Below are 20085 nucleotides of genomic sequence, written 5' to 3'. Positions count from 1 at the left end.
GTCACATCTGACAGAAGATGACAGTCACATCTGACAGAAGATGACAGTCACATCTGACAGAAGATGACAGAAGGAAAGAAAGGCTTAATGCTCTTGTGAAGTCTCCAGCCATGGCACATATATTCTGCAGTATTCCCAAACAGGCACAGAAAAGATTTTCTCCCTTCCCTCTTTCCATGCCTTCCTCCCCCCTCCCTCCTTCCCCCTCTCCCTCTCTCTATCTCTCTTTCTCTTCCTCCTTCTTCCTCCTCTCTCTTCTGTATCACTCACTTGTTCCTTATCATTTTCCCCCTCTCACCCCCTCTGATGGAGATTGTATTTGCTTGCAGAGAACATCTCAGGGCTAAAGCTAATGAACGATTTTCCTTGTCCACAGTTTTGCTTTCCAAAGTTTTAGTTACAGTCACCCATGGACTGAAAATATTATTTATCTTACTTTGTCATGAGAGTAAGAACACAGAACTTTTATGGCAGTATATTATCAGTTTTTATTAACGGTTGTTGCAAATCTTATCTTTCAACTTTCTGGACTGCCACAGACATTGCTGTTCTCAGTGACAAGTTTGCACACTACATCATCAGTATCCAGCATTCTGATCTGTACAGTGTTCATGAAGGCTTGTGACTGAGGACACCAGGGCCCATGTATCTGCTTCACCGTTATTTTATGTACCTTAAGATAAACTCTGAAGAGCATTTGGATCAGAAAACTCCAAGACAAGACTGACCTTTGCTAAATGGCACTCAAAGACTCTCCTGTCATATGCAATGCTTTAGGTCTCAGCTGTCTCCTCTGTTCCCAACCCCTGTAACGTTTAATAAAGTCGCATCTCCAAAGGATCCCCGTTACTATACCTCTCCCTCCCCTGCTCTTCCTGGAGCCTGCTGATGAGCTCTGCCTGGATGAGAATCTGCAGTGAGGCCAGCTGTTTCCCTCAGCTTCTTGGGTGTTGCTGCTCCGTAAGGAGACCCATATCTGCAGCTTTATGGGCCGTGACCCTTCTTGCTTGTGAAACTGTGCTCTTTCTGCTTCCCCTCTTATAGCCTATGTGATGCTGTGGGCAGTGGGGTCCCTTGGTTTTGGCCTCTGGAGTCTTGTTTTCTGCTAAGCAAGTTCTTCCTTCCTGTTAATCAGGTTCTTCCTTCCTACAGTCTCAATGGGGTAGGAGTTAAGGGGGTGCTGAGATTCACTCTGCCTTTTCCATTGGGGGCAATTAACTACCAAGCGTAAATAAATTTCACTGGGCTTTGTTCTCAGAAGACCCTTTGGAAGTTTGCTGAGTGGCCAGTAGTGTCCCTGTAGCACAGGATCCTGCTGAGAGCAGGTGCTTGGTAATCCATGAGAGGCCCCTTCCTCTTCTCTGGGTTTTAGTTTTCTCACCCTGAAACTTCAGATAATTCTGAATTGCTCACATATTCCATGAAAGTTTGGGTGGAAGCTGAAAGAATATTAAAGCTACAGGTATTGAACCAATGCCACTTATTAATTACTTTAAATGAGCCATTCAAATTTAACTTGGAGTCAATCACTGGGGTATTGTACTAGAGTATGTCACACCATCAGGGGCAGAGTGGTGTCTGGTTATCAGGATGAAAACAGATGAACTGTGAGGGTCTTTGAATAAGTGATTCAGAGCACATACCATGCTACTCTTGAAGAAATGGAATTATGGCAAGTAAGGTTGTCTCCAAAAGTTAATGTCATACAATTGAATGAATTAAATCATATTCAGGTCTATGTTGACAGATGACATGAATTCATTCAGATCTAGGCATGGAGAAGCTTGTAGTTTTGAACTAGAGAAGGCAAACTACAGATAGCAAAAATTTGCTAAAATATATTTTGTCCCGTGTTTAACATAGTTTAATTATTAAAGAAATTGTTACTCCACTTTTCAGGAACATATTTGTGAATTAACACATTGCATTGGGCCTGTTTCTGAATAAATTATTCTGTAATTAAGGAATCACACTGAGTACTTTGGTTTGTGATTATCAGCTTATTTCCCTATTGCATGAATATTATTTTCTTTACTTCCTGATTATGGAAAGTGTAAATCAAATTTATCATTGCTAGTAGATCGTTCCACATAGAAAGTAAGGTGGGAGGGACTTAGGACTCCAGCTACATCATCCTTCCATTACATCTAATATTCCAGGTGAAAGTACACATTTAAAAAGAATAATATGAGGAAAGGGAACATTTGATTGTACAGGAGGCTTTGGCTTCAAATTCTGGTGTGGATCTCTGGTCTTCCGAAGTTAGGACAGATGTTTATCTATTTGGGAAACTAAATGATTGTTAGTTTGTTAACTCTAGACCTCCAGTAATTTGATTTTCTACACAGGTGAGTATATGGAAGGAAGGAGGAGAGACTTTTTTTAAGGAGACACTACTGTATTTTCTTACACTTTGAAACAGAAGGAAAAAAAAAGAAAAGAAAAACAGGGCAGGAGAAAATTTGTCTTAAGAAGATAAGTAGAAGGGAAGGAGAGCACGGAGGAAGGGGAAGGCCATCTGGGACTCGGAAGGTAGATAAGAGTCTCCTAACTGGAAGTAGGAACATCTAGGTAACAGTGAGTAGGATTGCCGGCTGGTTGGATTGCTCAGTGTGTAAAGATGTTTCTGCCCAAGCCTAATGATCTGAGCTTGACTTCCCAGAATCCATTTACAGATGACTGCAGAGAACCAAATTTACCAAGTTATACCAAGGCAGGCACATGCCTCATCCTGCCATGGTACGTACAAACAAACTAATAATTACTATAAACATTAAAAATTAAAGAAAGAATAAGTGAGATTTTCTGAGAGAAACAAAAAACTTTATAGTGAACAATCACAGATTTTGAAGGGGGGTTATTCATATTGTTAGGCTTTACGTATTTTAAACTCTATGTAAATCAGACTATTTCTTGTTATGAATTTAGATATACAGACACTGGGGTCTAGAAACTCCATTTCAGGAACATATTGTTAGTAGAAGCATAAGTACATAAGTTTACTCAATTAAGTATTTGTGCTTGATACATGGTTTATAATGGCAAAACAGTGGAAAACCAAGTCAAGATGATTGAATAAGTAAAAGTACTTTTTTTGTGAAATACAAAATTTGTTTATTTGCTTGAGTACTTACAACAGAAACCATATGGTCCGGAAATGATAAATTAATATCTGGTTCTTCAAATAAAACATTTGCTTTATCCTGTGATAAACAATCAGTTCTCTGTTGACCACATCTCCTGCAACTTTACCTTCTCTTTTCTTCTTCTTCTTCTTTTTTTTGTTTGCAGGCAAATGGATGGAACTAGAAAATATTATCCTGAGTGAGGTAACCCAGACTCAGAAGGTATCACTCATAAATGGATACTAGATATAAAACCAAGGATAACCAGACTGCAACCCACAGTTCCAGGGAGGCTAGATAGTAAGGAGGACCCTAGGAAGGACACATGGATTGCCCAGTGATGGAGAAATGGATGAGATCTACATGAGCAAACTGAGGGTTGGGGGGTAACGGAGGGCAAGCGTCGGGAGATGAGAGTTTAGGGGGGCGGGAGGTTTGAGCTGGAACAGGAACAGAGTAGGAGAGCAAGGAAAGAGATACCATGATAAATGAAGACACCATGGAAATAGGGAGAAACAGTGTTAGGGAGGTTCCCAGGAATCCACAAGGATGACTCCACCATAGACTACCGGTAATAGTCAGAGGGTGCCTGAGCTAGCATACTCAGGTGCTTGGATGGCTGAATAACCTGTCATCATAGAACCCTCCCTCATCCAGTGACTGATGGAAGCAGATGCAGAGGTCAACAGCCGGGTCCCAAGTGGAGCTCCAGGAGTCCAATCGTTGAGAGAGAGGAGGGATTCTATCAGCAAGGGATATCGAGACCATGACTGGAAAAAGTACAGAGACAACTAGCCAAACTAGTGGAAATGCATGAACTGTGGACCAATGGCTGAGGAGCCCCCATGGTACTAGACTAGGCCCTCTGGATAGGCAAGACAGTTGTTTAGTGTGAACTGTTTAGAGGGCCCCCAGGCAGTGGGATCGGAACCTGTCCCTAGTGCATGAGCCGGCCTTTTGGAACCTAGTGCCTATGGTGAGACACTTTGCGCAGCCTTGGTGCAGGAAGGAGGGGCTTGGACCTGCCTCAACTGAGTGTACCAGGCTCTGCTGACTCGCCATGGGAGATCTTGCCTTGGAGGAGGTAGAAATGGGGGGTAGGTTAGGGGGGAAGGCTGGGAGGTGGGAGGAGGGAGGACAGGGGAATCTGTGGTTGATATGTAAAATGAATAGAAAAATCTCTTAATAAAAAACTTTTTCTAAAAAAATAAAGTACTCAACCCTAAAAAATTGAATAAGTAAAAGTATTATACCACCATGAAATATTAAATAGCAGTAGAGAAAACTAAACTATAACTACATTTTTTAAAATATTGACTGTCTTCTTGTGATAACTTTAGTTGGTGAAGAAGGCAAGAGCAGAAGTGTGGTTAATCCTGTACCATTTTTCTAAAGCAAAAAAGATAATTTTGCTATTGTGAACATAGAGAAAGGGGCACAAGAACATAAAACAGATTATTAGTATAAAGTTAGGTGATGATGGTGATTTAAAAAAAAACAGTCACACCTAACCTAAAAATAAAAGTGACACTGTAGCAAGTATGACATAACTCTATACTGTAGAAGAGTGTCTTTGTCTCTCTTTCTCACAAATGTACATGTGGTATATTTTTGCCTGTGCATGTTTTATTGTGTGTGTGCTCTATTGTGGAAGCCAGCGGTTGATGTAGGGTGCTTCCTCTACTGCTCCCACTTTATTTCTTGAGACAGGCTCTCTCACTGAGTTTGGAGCTCAGTTATTGCCTAGACTGGCTGGTCATTGAGTCCTGCAATCCCCCTGTATCTGCCTCTTAGCACTGAGACGGCAGTGCATCAGTGATGGCATCCAAACTCGGGCCTTCAAAGTTACGCAGCAACCCTTTACCCAAGTGCTTTTCAAGAGTGTTATAAGCTATCTTCCCAGGCACCCTGTCAGGAATTTTGTACTGCACCAACTAATAATGAATACACTTTGTGATACTGTTTAGCTTTGTTCTGTTGTGAATTATTAATTATTAATTCTTTGCTTAGTCTTCCATTTGAAGGATGACTCTTATTGATCTGTGGACACAGCATAGTCTGGAACTCAACTCTTTGTCAAATATGGGTACTGTGAATATTATTTCTCACTCCAAAGCTTGTATTTTCCTGTTTAAATATTGTTGTGTCATGAACAGTAATGATGAACAGCAAGAAAAAAATACCTATGGAAAAAAAGATGCCATGCATAATAACACCTAACAAATTTAAATAATGAAAAGATTCTTAGCTTTATTTTTATTTGGAAAATGAGAATTTTAACAACATAATTCAATGCTGGTCTATACCCACCAAAGGACTAAAACGAAAATGTTGGCTATAGCCATATAAGGAGGAAGTGGAACCTTCAAGCCCTATTAACAAACCTTTAGTTAACAAACTAGGGGTATAAATTAAAGCAATCATAAGCAGTTCTTAGAACTCAGAAATTCTACTCCGAGGAGTGTGTGTATGTGTGTGTGTGTGTGTGTGTGTGTGTGTGTGTGATCAATTATGTATATACAAATCAAAGTGTGTGCCGAAAGACAAAAGTATATAATGTGTAATTGTTTGACAAATAAAGCTTCATAACAGTATCTTTAGTTACATTAGTATCTGAAAACACATATTCTAGACAGTTGTTGCAACATGATTTTCAACAGTGAAAAATGGACACAAAAACTGCTGGAGTTGATTGAAAATCGATTGATGTACAAGCAGGGAATTACTCTGCAATCTATGGTAACATATGTGTTTGTGCTCTGCAAGCATACTTCTGATGTGTTATATTCATCTATGTTTATGAAGGTTCAACATAAAATGTAATGTATCTATTCAACTTAAGGATCATTGACTCTGGGCTCAGTTTTGCATCAGTAATATCATTTGGTAACTTGTGGAGATGTTAAATTTCATGAGCATGGGCAGCATAACCTTTCACAGTGCAGGAACAGCCCGCAGGAAACTCATTTTGCCTAAAATGCCAATAATGCTGATGATGACCAGGACATTAGTATAAAGATGACTAACACTATGAAAATAGAATTAGCAAAGTACTTTTGTGATCAACACAGAAGTTGCTGATAACACAGAGGGCTGTGGTATATTCATAGAGGGGAGATTCAACATTTGAAAGGAACCCGTTCTACTGAAGTTGTATAGATTTGAAGTATTACCAGAACTTCAGTTCTACACACATGAGAATGTGGATCTTAAAGTGCACACCACATTGAAATGGAACAGATGGCATGACTGATCAAGTTAGTCTTAGAGAAATTAAAAGCAAAAAAGATAAGAGTCCCTAACCTACATGTAGAAACCCACTAAGGAGCTAGCACTTGAATGAGGATGGAAAAATAGCAAAACAGAGCATGCAGAAGAGCAATTATACAGAATGATATATACAGCAAATTGATGCTTGGTGTGGTAGAGAAAGGCAGTCTTCTTCAAATGATTGTTTTGGGTTATGTGGAACTCCAAGTGAGAAAAGTCTTGACCCTGGTTCTCAAAGTACACACCAGAAAATCAATCACATGTGGACCGTAGCATTAGTTGCACCAGCCTTTATGAGACTTAGGTAAAGATATAACAGGCAGAAAAGGATAAACATATGAAATTAAGCACTGTACTTCAGCTATTTCACTGTGAAAAGAAGCTTTGCAGTTTACTCTTTAATGTAACAGATGAAACACATCAAGTGATTTACAGAAAGGAAACCGTAATTGGAAACTTAAATTTCTAAAAGAGCACACCAGTTAATGAACTAATGCCTAGCATAATCCAAAATTATCTAGGAAATAAAACCACCTTTATATAAAATCTAAAGTAAAATTAAAACCAAATAAGTAATTGAGAATAGTCATTTAAAGTACTAAATATTCTGTGAGAGAAAACTGATAAATGTTTTTGCAAGAGTAAACTTTGGTAAAACAAAATACCAACTTTGAAACTGTACTGGAATCCTTAGATAAAATTTCCCAGAATAGTAAAAAAATACATGGGAACAACAATACTTAAATGATGACAATATTAGTATTTTTCCATTTGTAAAAAGTGTTCATATGAACCAATAAGAAAAACACTAGTACTCTAAAGAAAGAAAGGAAGGAAGTCCCTTATGAGACAATTTACAAAGAAGCTAGCACAAGCAGTTTTTAGGTTTGTGAAAACAGTGATACAGAATAGGTAACATATGATTATGACATACAATTGGGAAGTCATTATGATCTGTAGGCATTCTTTTGGGAATAGTAACCCTAATATCCTAAGTCATAACAACAACATTTGGAAATTCTAGATATTTTATCTGGGTATAAAGATGGTGAAAGAAACTACTGAACTGGAGTGTGCAGAAAGCCATGACCATCCAGATTCTGAACAGTGTTCAAGAGCAAGTAAGATTTCATCGCAAGAGAGAGAAAAGGATAGCAATCCAGCTTCTCCCTTCCTAGGGATAAGGAAGGAGACAGACTTTCCCAGGAGGAGTCAAGTAAGAAATGCACTGGGAAATGTGCCTATGCACATTCCTTGGTGACTTCCTGTTTTTGTGCTCTTTGAGGGAATATGGAAACTCAATTTCTTCCTCTGATTCAGGGAACAATGTCAACCAAGTTAAACACCTGCTCATTTAGTCATGTTGATTTCCAGTCTCCACATCTAGTTAGCTCTTGATAAGAAATGGACCAGTTTTTTTTTAAATTAATTTGGTGTATTGGTTCTGTGAGTGACAGTTTACAGACTAGTACCTGTCTACAGCACATAGGAGGAAAACCATTTGGAGGAAAAATTCAGATGAATTTTCTCCTGCAATAAACCATATCCTGTAAGGTGAGTTTTAAGTAAGTTTAATAAATTTTCTCCTGCTTTCACTTTTCTTAAATTTAATTTTATATACAGAAATGTTACTTGACCATCATCTAATTTTAGTTAGGTAGTATTCCTATTAGATGATTTACAGGTAAGTAGATAGAGACAATGTAAACAGGAGATGGCAGAGAGACAGACAGATAGGATGGTTATAAATAGTGGCCATGTTGTTAAAACATTCAAGGACGTGGAATATTAACTTTTCTGATAGGGATTCCAGCCATGGATATAAACTGATAAAATGTTTAGCCTGATAAAACATTTTTTCATCAAACCTAAAACTGAAGTTCTCTTTGTGATTTCATTCTGTTAATACAGTATAAATCTTATGCATATATTTCCTCTCTTTAATGAGTCCTGAATTAAAATTGATGATTGTAACAATCTTATCTCTATTAACTCATATTTGAAAAAAAAATGAAGCTTTAATTTTCCTGAAACCACATTCCCTGAGGCTAAAACTCAATTTTATTTTATGTGGTCTCTTAGTAGCAGATCCCAATTTCTGTTAAATGGTGGGCATCTTTCACCATCTTTGTCCACAGAATAATTAACTATCATTATTTCAAGATCAATGAATAGATATTAACAACCACAGACATAGTTTTATTAAGTAAAAATAATTATACTTCATTTCAGCTGTTTGAGATATCAATTTTTCTTGACATCAATTTCTTTTAACTGCCTTGGTATCATTTTCCTGTGTCAGGTGGTAAGTTTTGAAGAAGCAGCATAGACTTGACAAAAATGTTTCTCATGAGAGTACTGTCTGTGTTTAAGGAAAACAGGAGGTGAATTAAGATACAATGTGATCTTAAGAAAGTTGAAGTCACAAAATATTCAGAAAACTAGGTTAGAAGGGTGAATTGCAGGAACTGTTCTCCTTCTAATAGATCCTACCTGGTACAGCACAGAAGAAGCTGATGTTCTTAGATCCTCATAGACGATTATCAACTGGATGAGGACAGGCTGTAAGTCATGTATGAGGTTTAATATTTTCTAGGACATGAGAAATGGTGTAGGGACTCTCACTGAGGAGGCTGAATGATTTTATTGCTAACTCTGAGAGACTGCAGAGAAGCCCTGTGATAATCAAGGAGTGATGTGGGCACCAACAGCAGTGGCAAGGATGAAGGCTTTCTGAAAAACTACTTTTGAAATTGAGAATTGTCTTTAAACACAAAGATAGTATACCTATTCTTTTTTTTTGTTTGTTTGTTTTTTTTTGTTTTGCTTTTCGAGACAGGGTTTCTCTGTGTAGCTTTGCGCCTTTCCTGGAACTCACTTGGTAGCCCAGGCTGGCCTCGAACTCACAGAGATCCGCCTGCCTCTGCCTCCCGAGTGCTGGGATTAAAGGCATGCGCCACCACCACCCGGCGTACCTATTCTTTCTGTAAGTTCAAATAAGGCAATTCTGTAATGTTTCTGCAGAGTATACTGATTGGCTATTAGTAATTAAGCAGTTATCACATGCCAAAGTGCTATACTAAGTTCTACACATCTATCATCTTATGTACTGAATGTGACTTCTCAGGGATGTGATATTAGTAATGCCAGGTGAGGGTAACAGCACGATTTAAGGTTGTTGTGAACTTAAGAAAGACTCACTACAGCAACTAAATTCTTGTCTCTGTAAGTTTTTACACCAACTTTGGAGAGTAAATAGAGAAAGAGAGGTAGAATTTCCAGAAAGCTGACAAGCAGTATATATTTCCTACACAACCATCTCTCCCTTCAGTATGCTTGAGTGTCATGAGTGTGATGGGGTACCACTGCACTGACTGCACTGTATCATTCAACACTTTGTCACAGTAATGGGGAAGTGGTTGTCCTTATAGCTTTGAAAATGTAACTTCCATGTTATAAAAATCCAGGTGGCTATGACTTTATATCACTCAGGTTTGCCTGAAGAATCCTAGAGCAAAGACATCTGCCACTAATCACAAAGAACATAGAACCTCACCCTGGAAACTTCAAGGAATAAAGTTCTATTAGCAATCTCAATAGCGGTGTAAGAAGTTCCAGGGTTGGAGATGAAATTTATTCCCCAAATAATTCCTTTATTAAACTTTCATGATACCTTGAGTAGATACACAACTGATCTGATTCATAAGAAATGGTATGGCTACCACATTTGCATTTCATTCACCAAATTTTTGTAATTTATATCAATGGCTGTGGTTGGGTTAGATAAGTGTCCACACAAAGACTTGACAAGGTAATGGGAACTTTTAAGGGGTGGCTTCTAGCTAAGAGGGCTTCTCATCATAGAGAAAGCACCCTTAGAAGAGGATTTTTGGATCTCTGCACCCTTCCCCATGTTCTTTCTTTTATATACTGGTCATGAGATAAATAGTATTGCCGTGTTACTACTATAATGCTGTGGCTTGGTGAGACACAAAAGAAATGAGGCCAGCCAATCAAATGCAATAACCCTTCTTCCTAAACTGTTTTAGGTATTTGTTACAGTAACAGAAAGCTAAAATGTATACCAATAAAAAGGTAATAAAACATTATCCTCTTTTCTCTCTCTCTTTTTGGTGTGTGCATGTTTTTGTGTCTTCTTCTACATGCCTGTGCTTGAGAGAAAAGAGATACTGAAATCATTTCATCGTCTTTACCAAAGAAGCTTTAAAATGCACAAAACTGAGTAAACTTTAGAATTATCTGTCATGGCTAATACAGTGGCCACATAGAGAAGTGATTCTCAGTTCTCAGTTACGTGCAAATTGAAATAAACAAAAGATGAGAAGAAATGTCCAATGTGACCCTAGTGACCACGTTCTTCCTCTCAGGCCTTCCCCACCCACCAGTCCTGGACACCACGCTCTTTGCAATCTTCCTGGCGATTTACATTCTCACTGTGCTGGGCAACCTCCTCATCCTGACGGTGATCAGGGTGGATTCTCACCTCCACACACCCATGTACTACTTTCTCACCAACCTCTCCTTTATTGACATGTGGTTCTCCACAGTCACAGTGCCTAAAATGCTGATGACTTTGGTGTCCCCAGGGGGCGGGGCCATCTCCTTCTACAGCTGTGTGGCACAGTTCTACTCCTTCCACTTCCTGGGTAGCACTGAGTGTTTCCTCTACACAGTCATGTCCTATGATCGCTACCTGGCCATCAGTTACCCACTCAGGTACAGCAGCATGATGAGTGGGAGAGTGTGTGCCCTCCTGGCTGCTGGCACCTGGCTCACTGGATCCCTGCACTCTGCTGTTCAGACGTCATTGATTTTCCATTTGCCCTACTGTGGACCCAACCAAATCCAGCATTATTTCTGTGATGCTCCTCCCATCCTCAAGCTAGCCTGTGCAGATACTTCAGCCATTGAGATGGTCATCTTTGTGAACATCGGGGTGGTGGCTTCGGGCTGCTTTTTTCTGATTTCTCTCTCCTATGTGTCCATTGTTTGCTCCATCCTGAGGATCCGCACCTCAGAGGGCCGACACAGAGCCTTCCAGACCTGTGCCTCGCACTGCATCGTGGTCCTCTGTTTCTTTGTGCCTTGTGTTTTCATCTACCTGAGGCCAGGCTCCAGGGATGCTGTAGATGGGTTGGTGACAGTTTTCTACACTGTGCTGACACCCTTACTCAACCCTGTTGTGTACACCCTGAGGAACAAGGAGGTGAAGAAAGCATTGATGAAGCTCAAAGACAAAATAGCATTTTCTTAAAGACAGTGATACCGTGAAGGAGGCATTTAATTTTTAAAACATCAATAATATAACTTAGTTTTAAATCATTGCTTAAAATCCCCTTCTCAGGATTACACGGTTTATGTTTTTAATGGTCTTAGAAGTTACATTTATATCCATCATACATGGCAAATATGCTCATATTCTTATCTATGATCTCCCTCCCAAAGATTTATTTATTTTTATCTTTAAAATGTACCATTGTGCCAGGCAGTAGTCATGCATACCTTTAATCACAGCACTCCAGAGGCAGGTGGATGTCTGAGTTTGAGGCCAGCATGGTCTACAGAGCAAGTTCAAAGACAGCTAGGGCTACATGGAGAAACCCTGTCTGGAAACAAACAAACAAACAAACAATAAATAAATAACATTGTGATGTGGTCAAGATTCAGTGTGAAGGCTGAATTGTTTTTCTTTAGCCTGAGCTCATATGTTGCTTTTGCAAGGCTTATTTGTCATGCAAATACGTTTAAGAGTATGCAATCATTGTGCTGCTGTTCAGAAGCAGTGGCAATTCTCAGAGGTCATGTTATCCTGAGACTGTCATTCTTCAAGTTTGTATTTTAATTCTTTTACTAGTTCTCTTTGTATTTTAGTAAGGCTAATATATTAAAAACAAGCTATATATACATAATATACAACATAATATATAATACAACCTATAATACATATAAACATAATACAATATATAATATATCATAATATATAATATACAGTGTGTATGTGTGATTATTATATATTTATACAAATTTGTATTTCTAGAGATGCTAATGTTCGGATAGGCAGAAATAGGAAGCTACTCAAATATGTAAGAATTGACTGAAATAATACTTTTGTGTAAACACATAATGTATATTTTATTTTATTTTATTTTTTTGGTTTTTCGAGACAGGGTTTCTCTGTGTAGCTTTGCGCCTTTTCCTGGAACTCACTTGGTAGTCCAGGCTGGCCTCGAACTCACAGAGATCCGCCTGGCTCTGCCTCCCGAGTGCTGGGATTAAAGGCGTGCGCCACCACCGCCCGGCTTAATGTATATTTTAAAGCAATGGTTTAATGATGATCTAGAAATATTTATAAAATGTATTATGAAACTGTTATTTTGACTATGTTTATTAAGAATCGATATAATAAAACCCAAGTATTTATGTGGGAGAAGTGGTCATTGGTTAAGAGCACTTTTTGTTTTTGGAGAGAACCTAGGTAGGTTTCCAGCACACATGGTAGCTTATAACAGTCTATAACTTCAGTTTCAGGAGCTCTGACACTCAATTCCAACCTCCACCAGCATCAAGATGTATATGGTACACATACACATATGAAGACAAAACAGTTATTCACATCAAAATAAAAAATGAAATTTAAAATATTTTTAAAAATCAAGTGCCTATTAGATATGTAGATTAACAACTTCCAACTAGGGGTAGTTTTGCCTCACTAGGATGATTTGGCATTGTGTGGAGATCTTGTTGATTGTTATGGGTAATGGCACCCTGTGGCTGTATGTCAAGAATCCAGATAAACACTATAATCCATGGGATAGCCCCAGAACAACATTTATATTGCCTAAACCTTCAATAATGTTCAGGGTAGGAAATACCTGGCTATAAATATAAATATAAAAATGAGTATGACCAAAACAATGGGATCTTATAAAATAGTTTATATATATATATATATTATATATATTATATATTATATAAATGAAAAGAAATGGAGGATTGATTGTGCTTACATACTGGGGTATTAAACTCCCACATACTCCTCATTGATTTAGACTGGTGCCTTCCACCTGTGTATTTAAAAGATCTCAGGTTGTCATGGTAACCTTAAAGAGAAGAAGAAATGAGATAATTCACAGCTTCTAACAACTTGAAAAGAAACTCATTAAAGATTGTTAACAATTCAGAGTAGTGCTTATGTGAGGTCTAAAAAACTATAGGAGAAAGGAGAGTAAAGATACAGGTTACATGTTCACCTGACAATGATAACCTGCTTGGCATCAGGGAAAGATGGACATCTTTAAGAAGTTATTTTGAGGTGATTATGTAAAAAAGAATGCATTTTGACTACATCTCAAAATATAGACATAAAATTCATCCAGTTTAGTTTGATTGCTTATATTGGTAATCCCTATGATATTTGTTTAGATAGTATTATTTTGAAGCAGTCAAAAGAGGTTAATCAGACAAATTATGTGTCAGGTCAAATTTATTAAACCATATAATGCAAATTTTCTATTTTATTTTCATCAATCAGAATTTAATAAATCTAAAATAAACAAGAATATATTTGAATATATCTGATAAAAAACCGTTGCAATTAGTGAAATAGTTATAGCTGTAATTTTTAATTATGGAGAAAAATCACTCATTTTTAGTATGATAAAGATCTAAAAGGGAGAATACCTTGGAATCTCAAACTTCATTAAATTTTATTTAATTTGAAATGTATTAAAATTTTTATATATATACAATATTTTTAATCATATTCTTTCTCCTCCTCCAAATCTTTTCTACCTCCCTTACCCACCCAACTCTATGTTCTGTCTCTTAAAACAACAATAATAAAAAAAACCAAAAGGAAACACAGACCTAAATAAACACAAAGCCTCAACAAGACAAAAAAAAAAAAAAAGAACATATCAAAAGAAAACAAAGAGCACAGGAAAAACCCATGCAGTCTGTTTTGTGTTGGCAAACTGCTTCCGGATGTGGGGCCTGCCCTGCGGTGTTGCTGATATACCCAGTGACACTCGATTAGAGAAAACTGCTATTCATTTTCACCAGAGCTATCAATTGAAAATAGCTTCTTGGTTAAGGATGGGACTTTGTGTCCACTTCTCCATCTCTGGAGGTCTTTCTTGAGCATGCTGTCAGTGTCTGAGAGTTCCTAAGTGTATCAGCTCTGTTGTATCTGGAAGATGCTAGAACATGAAACTTTTATATAAGTGAAAGGTAGTAAGTTTCAAGTGTCAGGAAAGCATATTCATGTTGGAATCAATTGGAAGAATTCACTGGAACCTTCAAAACTACACAAATGTTAGGAATGTGCGATGCTTGAGTTGATGACAATAGACGGTGTAAGAAACAGTGGCATGCGGCTTCAGACAGCAGTCAAGTGATGCTCGCTTAGACTTTGGGAAATTTTAAGTGGAGAACAGGCACTGGAAAGACCCAGCAAGACATGAGACATTCTGAGGAGAGACATGCATGTTTACAAAAAGCCTTTCCTTCATGTCTTGCTGATGTATTTTTGCTCATCAAGGGAACGTGGAAACCCCAGGGCAACTCCATCCCTTGAGACCTGAAACCAAGCACATTTAGTCATGCTGGCTTCTAGTCTCTGAATTAATTAGCTTGAATTCTAATTAGAAAAGGACATCTTTTTCTCATCTCAGATTATCTCTTTATATGATACCATGAAAATTAGTGCTTCTCCATAACATGTAGAAGGTGAAACAGTTTTGGAAAAGCTCAGGTATGTTTTGCTACTAAAATGCACCATACTTCATAGATGTTCTTGAGTGAATTTAACTTGTTTTTTTGTTCAGTTCCTTCTTCCTTTTAGTGTGCATATTCACATTCATCAGTGACATTTGTAAATTCTTAGACTTTGTCCTAACTTTAGCTGCCTGGTCTCTCTCACTAATTAGAGAGATACATAGGCAGGTAGATGGTCAATAGATAGACGCAATAACTGCAGGACTTCAAATAATACTGATGTTGTTTCAGTAGCCATGTAACTTAAACACTGACCTTGATTGAGATTCCTGCTGGGGTGTCAGGCTGCCTTGCACTTCTCTTCATGGATATTTTCTTTTCTATCAACTCTGGATGTATTTTCTCTGTGATTGGGTCTGGTTGCTGCAGTAGACGTTTCAGAGCTCTATTTCCCCCGATTGAGGGGGGTCCTCATGGTCATCGTGGTGACTTCAATAATCTGGTTTCTACTATTTTTTCGCATATTTGTAAAAAGACAACTTTCCTGTAGCCAAAGCCACACTCCTTGTGGAGAAGATACATTTTATCTGGAATCTTCTAAGAGCAGATCCTTTATTCTTTCTTAGTGAAAAATGGTTTCACAAGTCAATTCACAACACAGTAAAGTTAAAACAACTAAAAAATAGTTGTTAGTTCTAGACAATAATTTGTATCAAGTAAAAATAATCATTTCAGTCTTAGCCATACACAATATTACCATGACTGAGTGGTGTGGGGCCTCTCTGTTTGCACTGGTTTCAATTTTATGTCATAGGTGTTGAATAAGCAACACAGACTTGACAGGATCATTTCCTTCTCTTAGAGCACTGTTTTTGTTTGAGGATTATGAGGAAAGAAGGTGTGGATAAAATGTGGTCTCTAAAAAAGCCATCATCAGAGAGGAATCAGAATCCTAGTGTAACATATGCATAACAGAAAGCTCTTCCTTACTCAGCATTTTGTGGTTGAGAGAATTTGATCTTCTTAATGATACATAGAGAGGAATCAGGGATTTAATATGTATGAAGCCTTTTATTTTCTGGACATAGGGGATGTTGTAGGTAATCCTACTGTGTAATGGGGCACCTGATATTCTTACATGACTTGGAGACTCTAGAGAGACTCTTTGAGAAGCAGGCAGTAATGGGGCATCATTAAATCGGCAGGAACAAAGCCTTTAAGAGTGTAATGTCAAACTGGGAGGTCTATGGGATTCCACCAGAACTGACATATTCACTTTCTAAGATTCAGAAGAGGCAACTTTGCAGTACTTCAGCAAGGCTCAGTCCTGTATGCTCCACCGTCATTCACTGAGCAGAGACTGAATGCCAATCTTTGCTCGCATCTTTTCAGTCAGGGAGACAGAATCAGTATTGTTAAATAACACATTTAACATCAAATGATTGAAATATACCATTGGTTTCAATGATGCTTGCTAATGTCAGCAATTTTGGTTCTTGAAGTTTCTGTGGGAATCCAAAGGAGAAAACTGATTCTGGTAGGTAGAACTCTAGGCTCCAAGATTACTACAAATTACTAAACTCTCCCTGAATAATCACACTTTCCCAAATATGTACCTGGCTATGAACATGGCTGGAGATTACTTACTTCACTGATTATCTTGTATCACATTTTGTTTTAGGGAAAGTGATTCTCCAGGTAACAGAAAAAGGACTTGCCATGTTGTGTCATGACCAGATGCATAGAATTGTATAGGTCCTAGAGTGACTTCTAGAAGCCTAGAGTGACGGAATCTGCTAAGAACCATTATACAAATCAGAAGCTCAGATCTAAAACTGTACAAAACTATATTCTATCAACAGCTGTACTAGTGTAGAATAAAATTCTGACCCTCAGGTGAGATTATATAAATGGTTTGCACCTTGAGATTTAAGATCTGTGAGTTATACCACAGCAGGCCTCATCCACAAAATGTTGAGAATAACACATTTGTATGTTTTATGTAGCTGTGGGAATTCATGATGCCCTCAAATAAAACTAAAACAATGACATTTTCTTGTTTTCTTTATACGCATTTGTGTATGCTAATGTTTGTATTCCTAGGCCTGTGTGTGGGAGAGATGCTTAATCATTTCACCAATATCACTAAATAAGACCTAAATGAAGTAACATAAAGTGTAATATTATGAAACACAGATAATTATTCATTAATGTCTGAGTGATCCTTATATCTCTATAGGGAGAATGATTCTGGGTGAAAGAAATGTCAAATGTGACCCTAGTGACCACGTTCTTCCTCTCAGGCATTCCTCACACACCAGCCCTGGACACCACGCTCTTTGCACTCTTCCTGGTGATTTACATTCTCACTGTGCTGGGCAACTTCCTCATCCTGATGGTGATCAGGGTGGATTCCCACCTCCACACACCCATGTACTATTTTCTCACCAACCTCTCCTTTATTGACATGTGGTTCTCCACAGTCACAGTGCCTAAAATGCTGATGACTTTGGTGTCCCCAGGGGGCGGGGCCATCTCCTTCTACAGCTGTGTGGCACAGCTCTACTCCTTCCACTTCTTGGGTAGCACTGAGTGTTTCCTCTATACAGTCATGTCCTATGATCGCTACCTGGCCATCAGTTACCCACTCAGGTATAGCAGCATGATGAGTGGGAGAGTGTGTGCCCTCCTGGCTGCTGGCACCTGGCTCACTGGATCCCTGCACTCTGCTGTCCAGACGTCGCTGACCTTCCGTTTGCCCTACTGTGGACCCAACCAGATCCAGCATTATTTCTGTGATGCTCCTCCCATCCTCAAGCTGGCCTGTGCAGACACCTCAGCCAATGAGATGGTCATCTTCGTAAACATTGGGGTGGTGGCCTCAGGCTGCTTTCTGCTGATTTCTCTGTCCTATGTGTCTATTGTCTGTTCCATCCTGAAGATCCGCACCTCAGAGGGCCGACACAGAGCCTTCCAGACCTGTGCCTCGCACTGCATCGTGGTCCTCTGTTTCTTTGTGCCTTGTGTTTTCATCTACCTGAGGCCAGGCTCCAGGGATGCTGTGGATGGAGTTGTGGCCGTTTTCTACACTGTGCTGACACCCTTACTCAACCCTGTTGTGTACACCCTGAGGAACAAGGAGGTAAAGAAAGCACTGGTTAAACTCAAAGACAAAGTAGCATTTTCTCAGAGCCAGTAAACACTGATAAGAAGATACTTCATTTTTCCAACATCAGCAATATAATTTAATTATAATTCATCATTGAATGCACCTTCTCAGGAATATTCAATTCTCATGTCTTCTAGGGATTTTCAAATTGCAATTAGATCTCTGACATGTGACAAACGTGCTCATAGTTTGATATTTTTCCCTTTGCAAATGATTTGTTTTATTTTCAAAAGGTAACACTCACAAAGCAATATGACATTATCTTGGTTGCTTTATGAAGCTGAAATTCTCTTTTAGCTGATATGATAGAATGTTCACTTTGGGTTTGTTTCTCTTGTGCATGTACCCAGAAGTCCATAGTCATGGCTTTACAGCAATTAGCAGAGGTCATGTTTGTCTCTAGTTTAGCCCTTCAAAGGCAGATTTTTACTTTTTCAGTTGTTCTGTGTTTTTCTTTGTGCATCATATCCAAAACAAGGTTCATAATATGTAATACATAGTTTTCTAAGAATAATTCTACATCTAAATGTATGTATGTATGAATAAATGTATGTAATACTTTTATAAAAATTTAATCTCTAGCAATGATTCATTTCTAGTGGGCAATATTCAACTATTCAAATGCATAAGAGTTGAATGAAATTATATTCCTTTATATTTACATAATGGAGTGTTATAAAACAATGGTCATGAAGTTCTACAACCATTTATAATATGCATTATAGAGTTATCAGTTTTGAATATATTTGTTATGATTCAACACCTAAAAAATCAAAATATACTAAATATACACATATGTTGAATCATAACAAATATAGTAAAAAATAAAATCTTAGTCATCTAGCCTCCATACAACATGGCAGGTACTTTTTCCATCACTAGGAGAGGCACTTTCTCATTGGTAAGACAAAGTGTGGTACAATACAAGACAACCCGTGAAGTAAATGACCTCCAGTTATGTTCACAGCTCAGTACATATTTGGGGAAATGTGATTATCCACAAAGAATTATACAGACTGGGAGATTCAATATTTTAAAGATGCTAATTCTCAGACTAGATTACATACACTTAGGATGTATCAGGAGGTTGGGGAAGACTGGGATGAATCAGTCTCTTTTGGACATGACAGGATGGGTGCACTCATGAACTCATAATAGCTATGGTTACCCACACAAGAAGTACACAAGATCCACCTACTCAACACTTCAGCATGGAAGGAGGAGGGGAAATGAATACCCAGAAACTGAGGTGCTATTGATAATTGATGCCTTGTAGAGAAAGGGGAGTCAGTTTTCTCTAGGGGTGTTGTTTCTCATAAGTTGACCATTCTGTAGTAGCTCGGGATGGGATAGTGCTAATTAGATTCAGTGTGTCATTAACAAGAATGAAAATAAGAAGTTACGAAGTTGGAAGAGGGATGTATGTGTTGGGTACCTAGGAGGTCTTAGAGATTTTAGAGAAAAGGGGTGAACATGATCCAAATACCTTGCATTCACATGTGAAAGTCTCAAAGAATAGATAAAATATTATATTTAAGAAGTTTAACTCAAAATATTAACATTAATTGATCATGTCACTGTGCTATCCTTGTTTTTGTGAACCCCCCATTTCATCCATGTAAAAAGTGTAGATGATAATGCCACTGCCATTCTTTTATGATGAAGATTAGTCTATTTCCTAATCATTACAACCTTTGAATATTTTAATTTACAGGGCAGAGGGGGTTTTGTTAATTTGAGTAAGTTTCTTAAATGAAGAGATTGTCCTGGATTAATCATAAAGGT

The 20085-nt window shown here is 38.2% G+C and overlaps 2 protein-coding genes across 2 annotated transcripts; both read left to right on the top strand.

Moving 5' to 3' along the window:
• Positions 1–10743: 10743 nt before the first annotated feature.
• LOC131914246 (olfactory receptor 10G9-like) lies at positions 10744–11670 on the top strand. The gene has a single exon (XM_059266836.1). The coding sequence runs from the start codon at positions 10744–10746 to the stop codon at positions 11668–11670; it is 927 nt and encodes a 308-aa protein (XP_059122819.1).
• Positions 11671–17394: 5724 nt separating this feature from the next.
• On the top strand, positions 17395–18330 carry LOC131914245 (olfactory receptor 10G9). The gene has a single exon (XM_059266835.1). It carries the CDS (start codon positions 17395–17397, stop codon positions 18328–18330), a length of 936 nt encoding a protein of 311 aa, XP_059122818.1.
• Positions 18331–20085: the final 1755 nt, after the last annotated feature.

Source organism: Peromyscus eremicus, chromosome 7 (assembly GCF_949786415.1).
Source record: "Peromyscus eremicus chromosome 7, PerEre_H2_v1, whole genome shotgun sequence".
In the NCBI taxonomy this organism is placed as follows: domain Eukaryota; kingdom Metazoa; phylum Chordata; class Mammalia; order Rodentia; family Cricetidae; genus Peromyscus; species Peromyscus eremicus.
The sequence above is the reverse complement of the archived record's forward strand: the minus strand, read 5'-3'. Positions and strand labels throughout refer to the sequence as shown.

Bases quoted from the DNA above. Each gene is read 5' to 3' on its own strand.
- LOC131914245 (XM_059266835.1), top strand. From the start codon at position 17,395: ATGTCAAATGTGACCCTAGTGACCACGTTCTTCCTCTCAGGCATTCCT.
- LOC131914246 (XM_059266836.1), top strand. From the start codon at position 10,744: ATGTCCAATGTGACCCTAGTGACCACGTTCTTCCTCTCAGGCCTTCCC.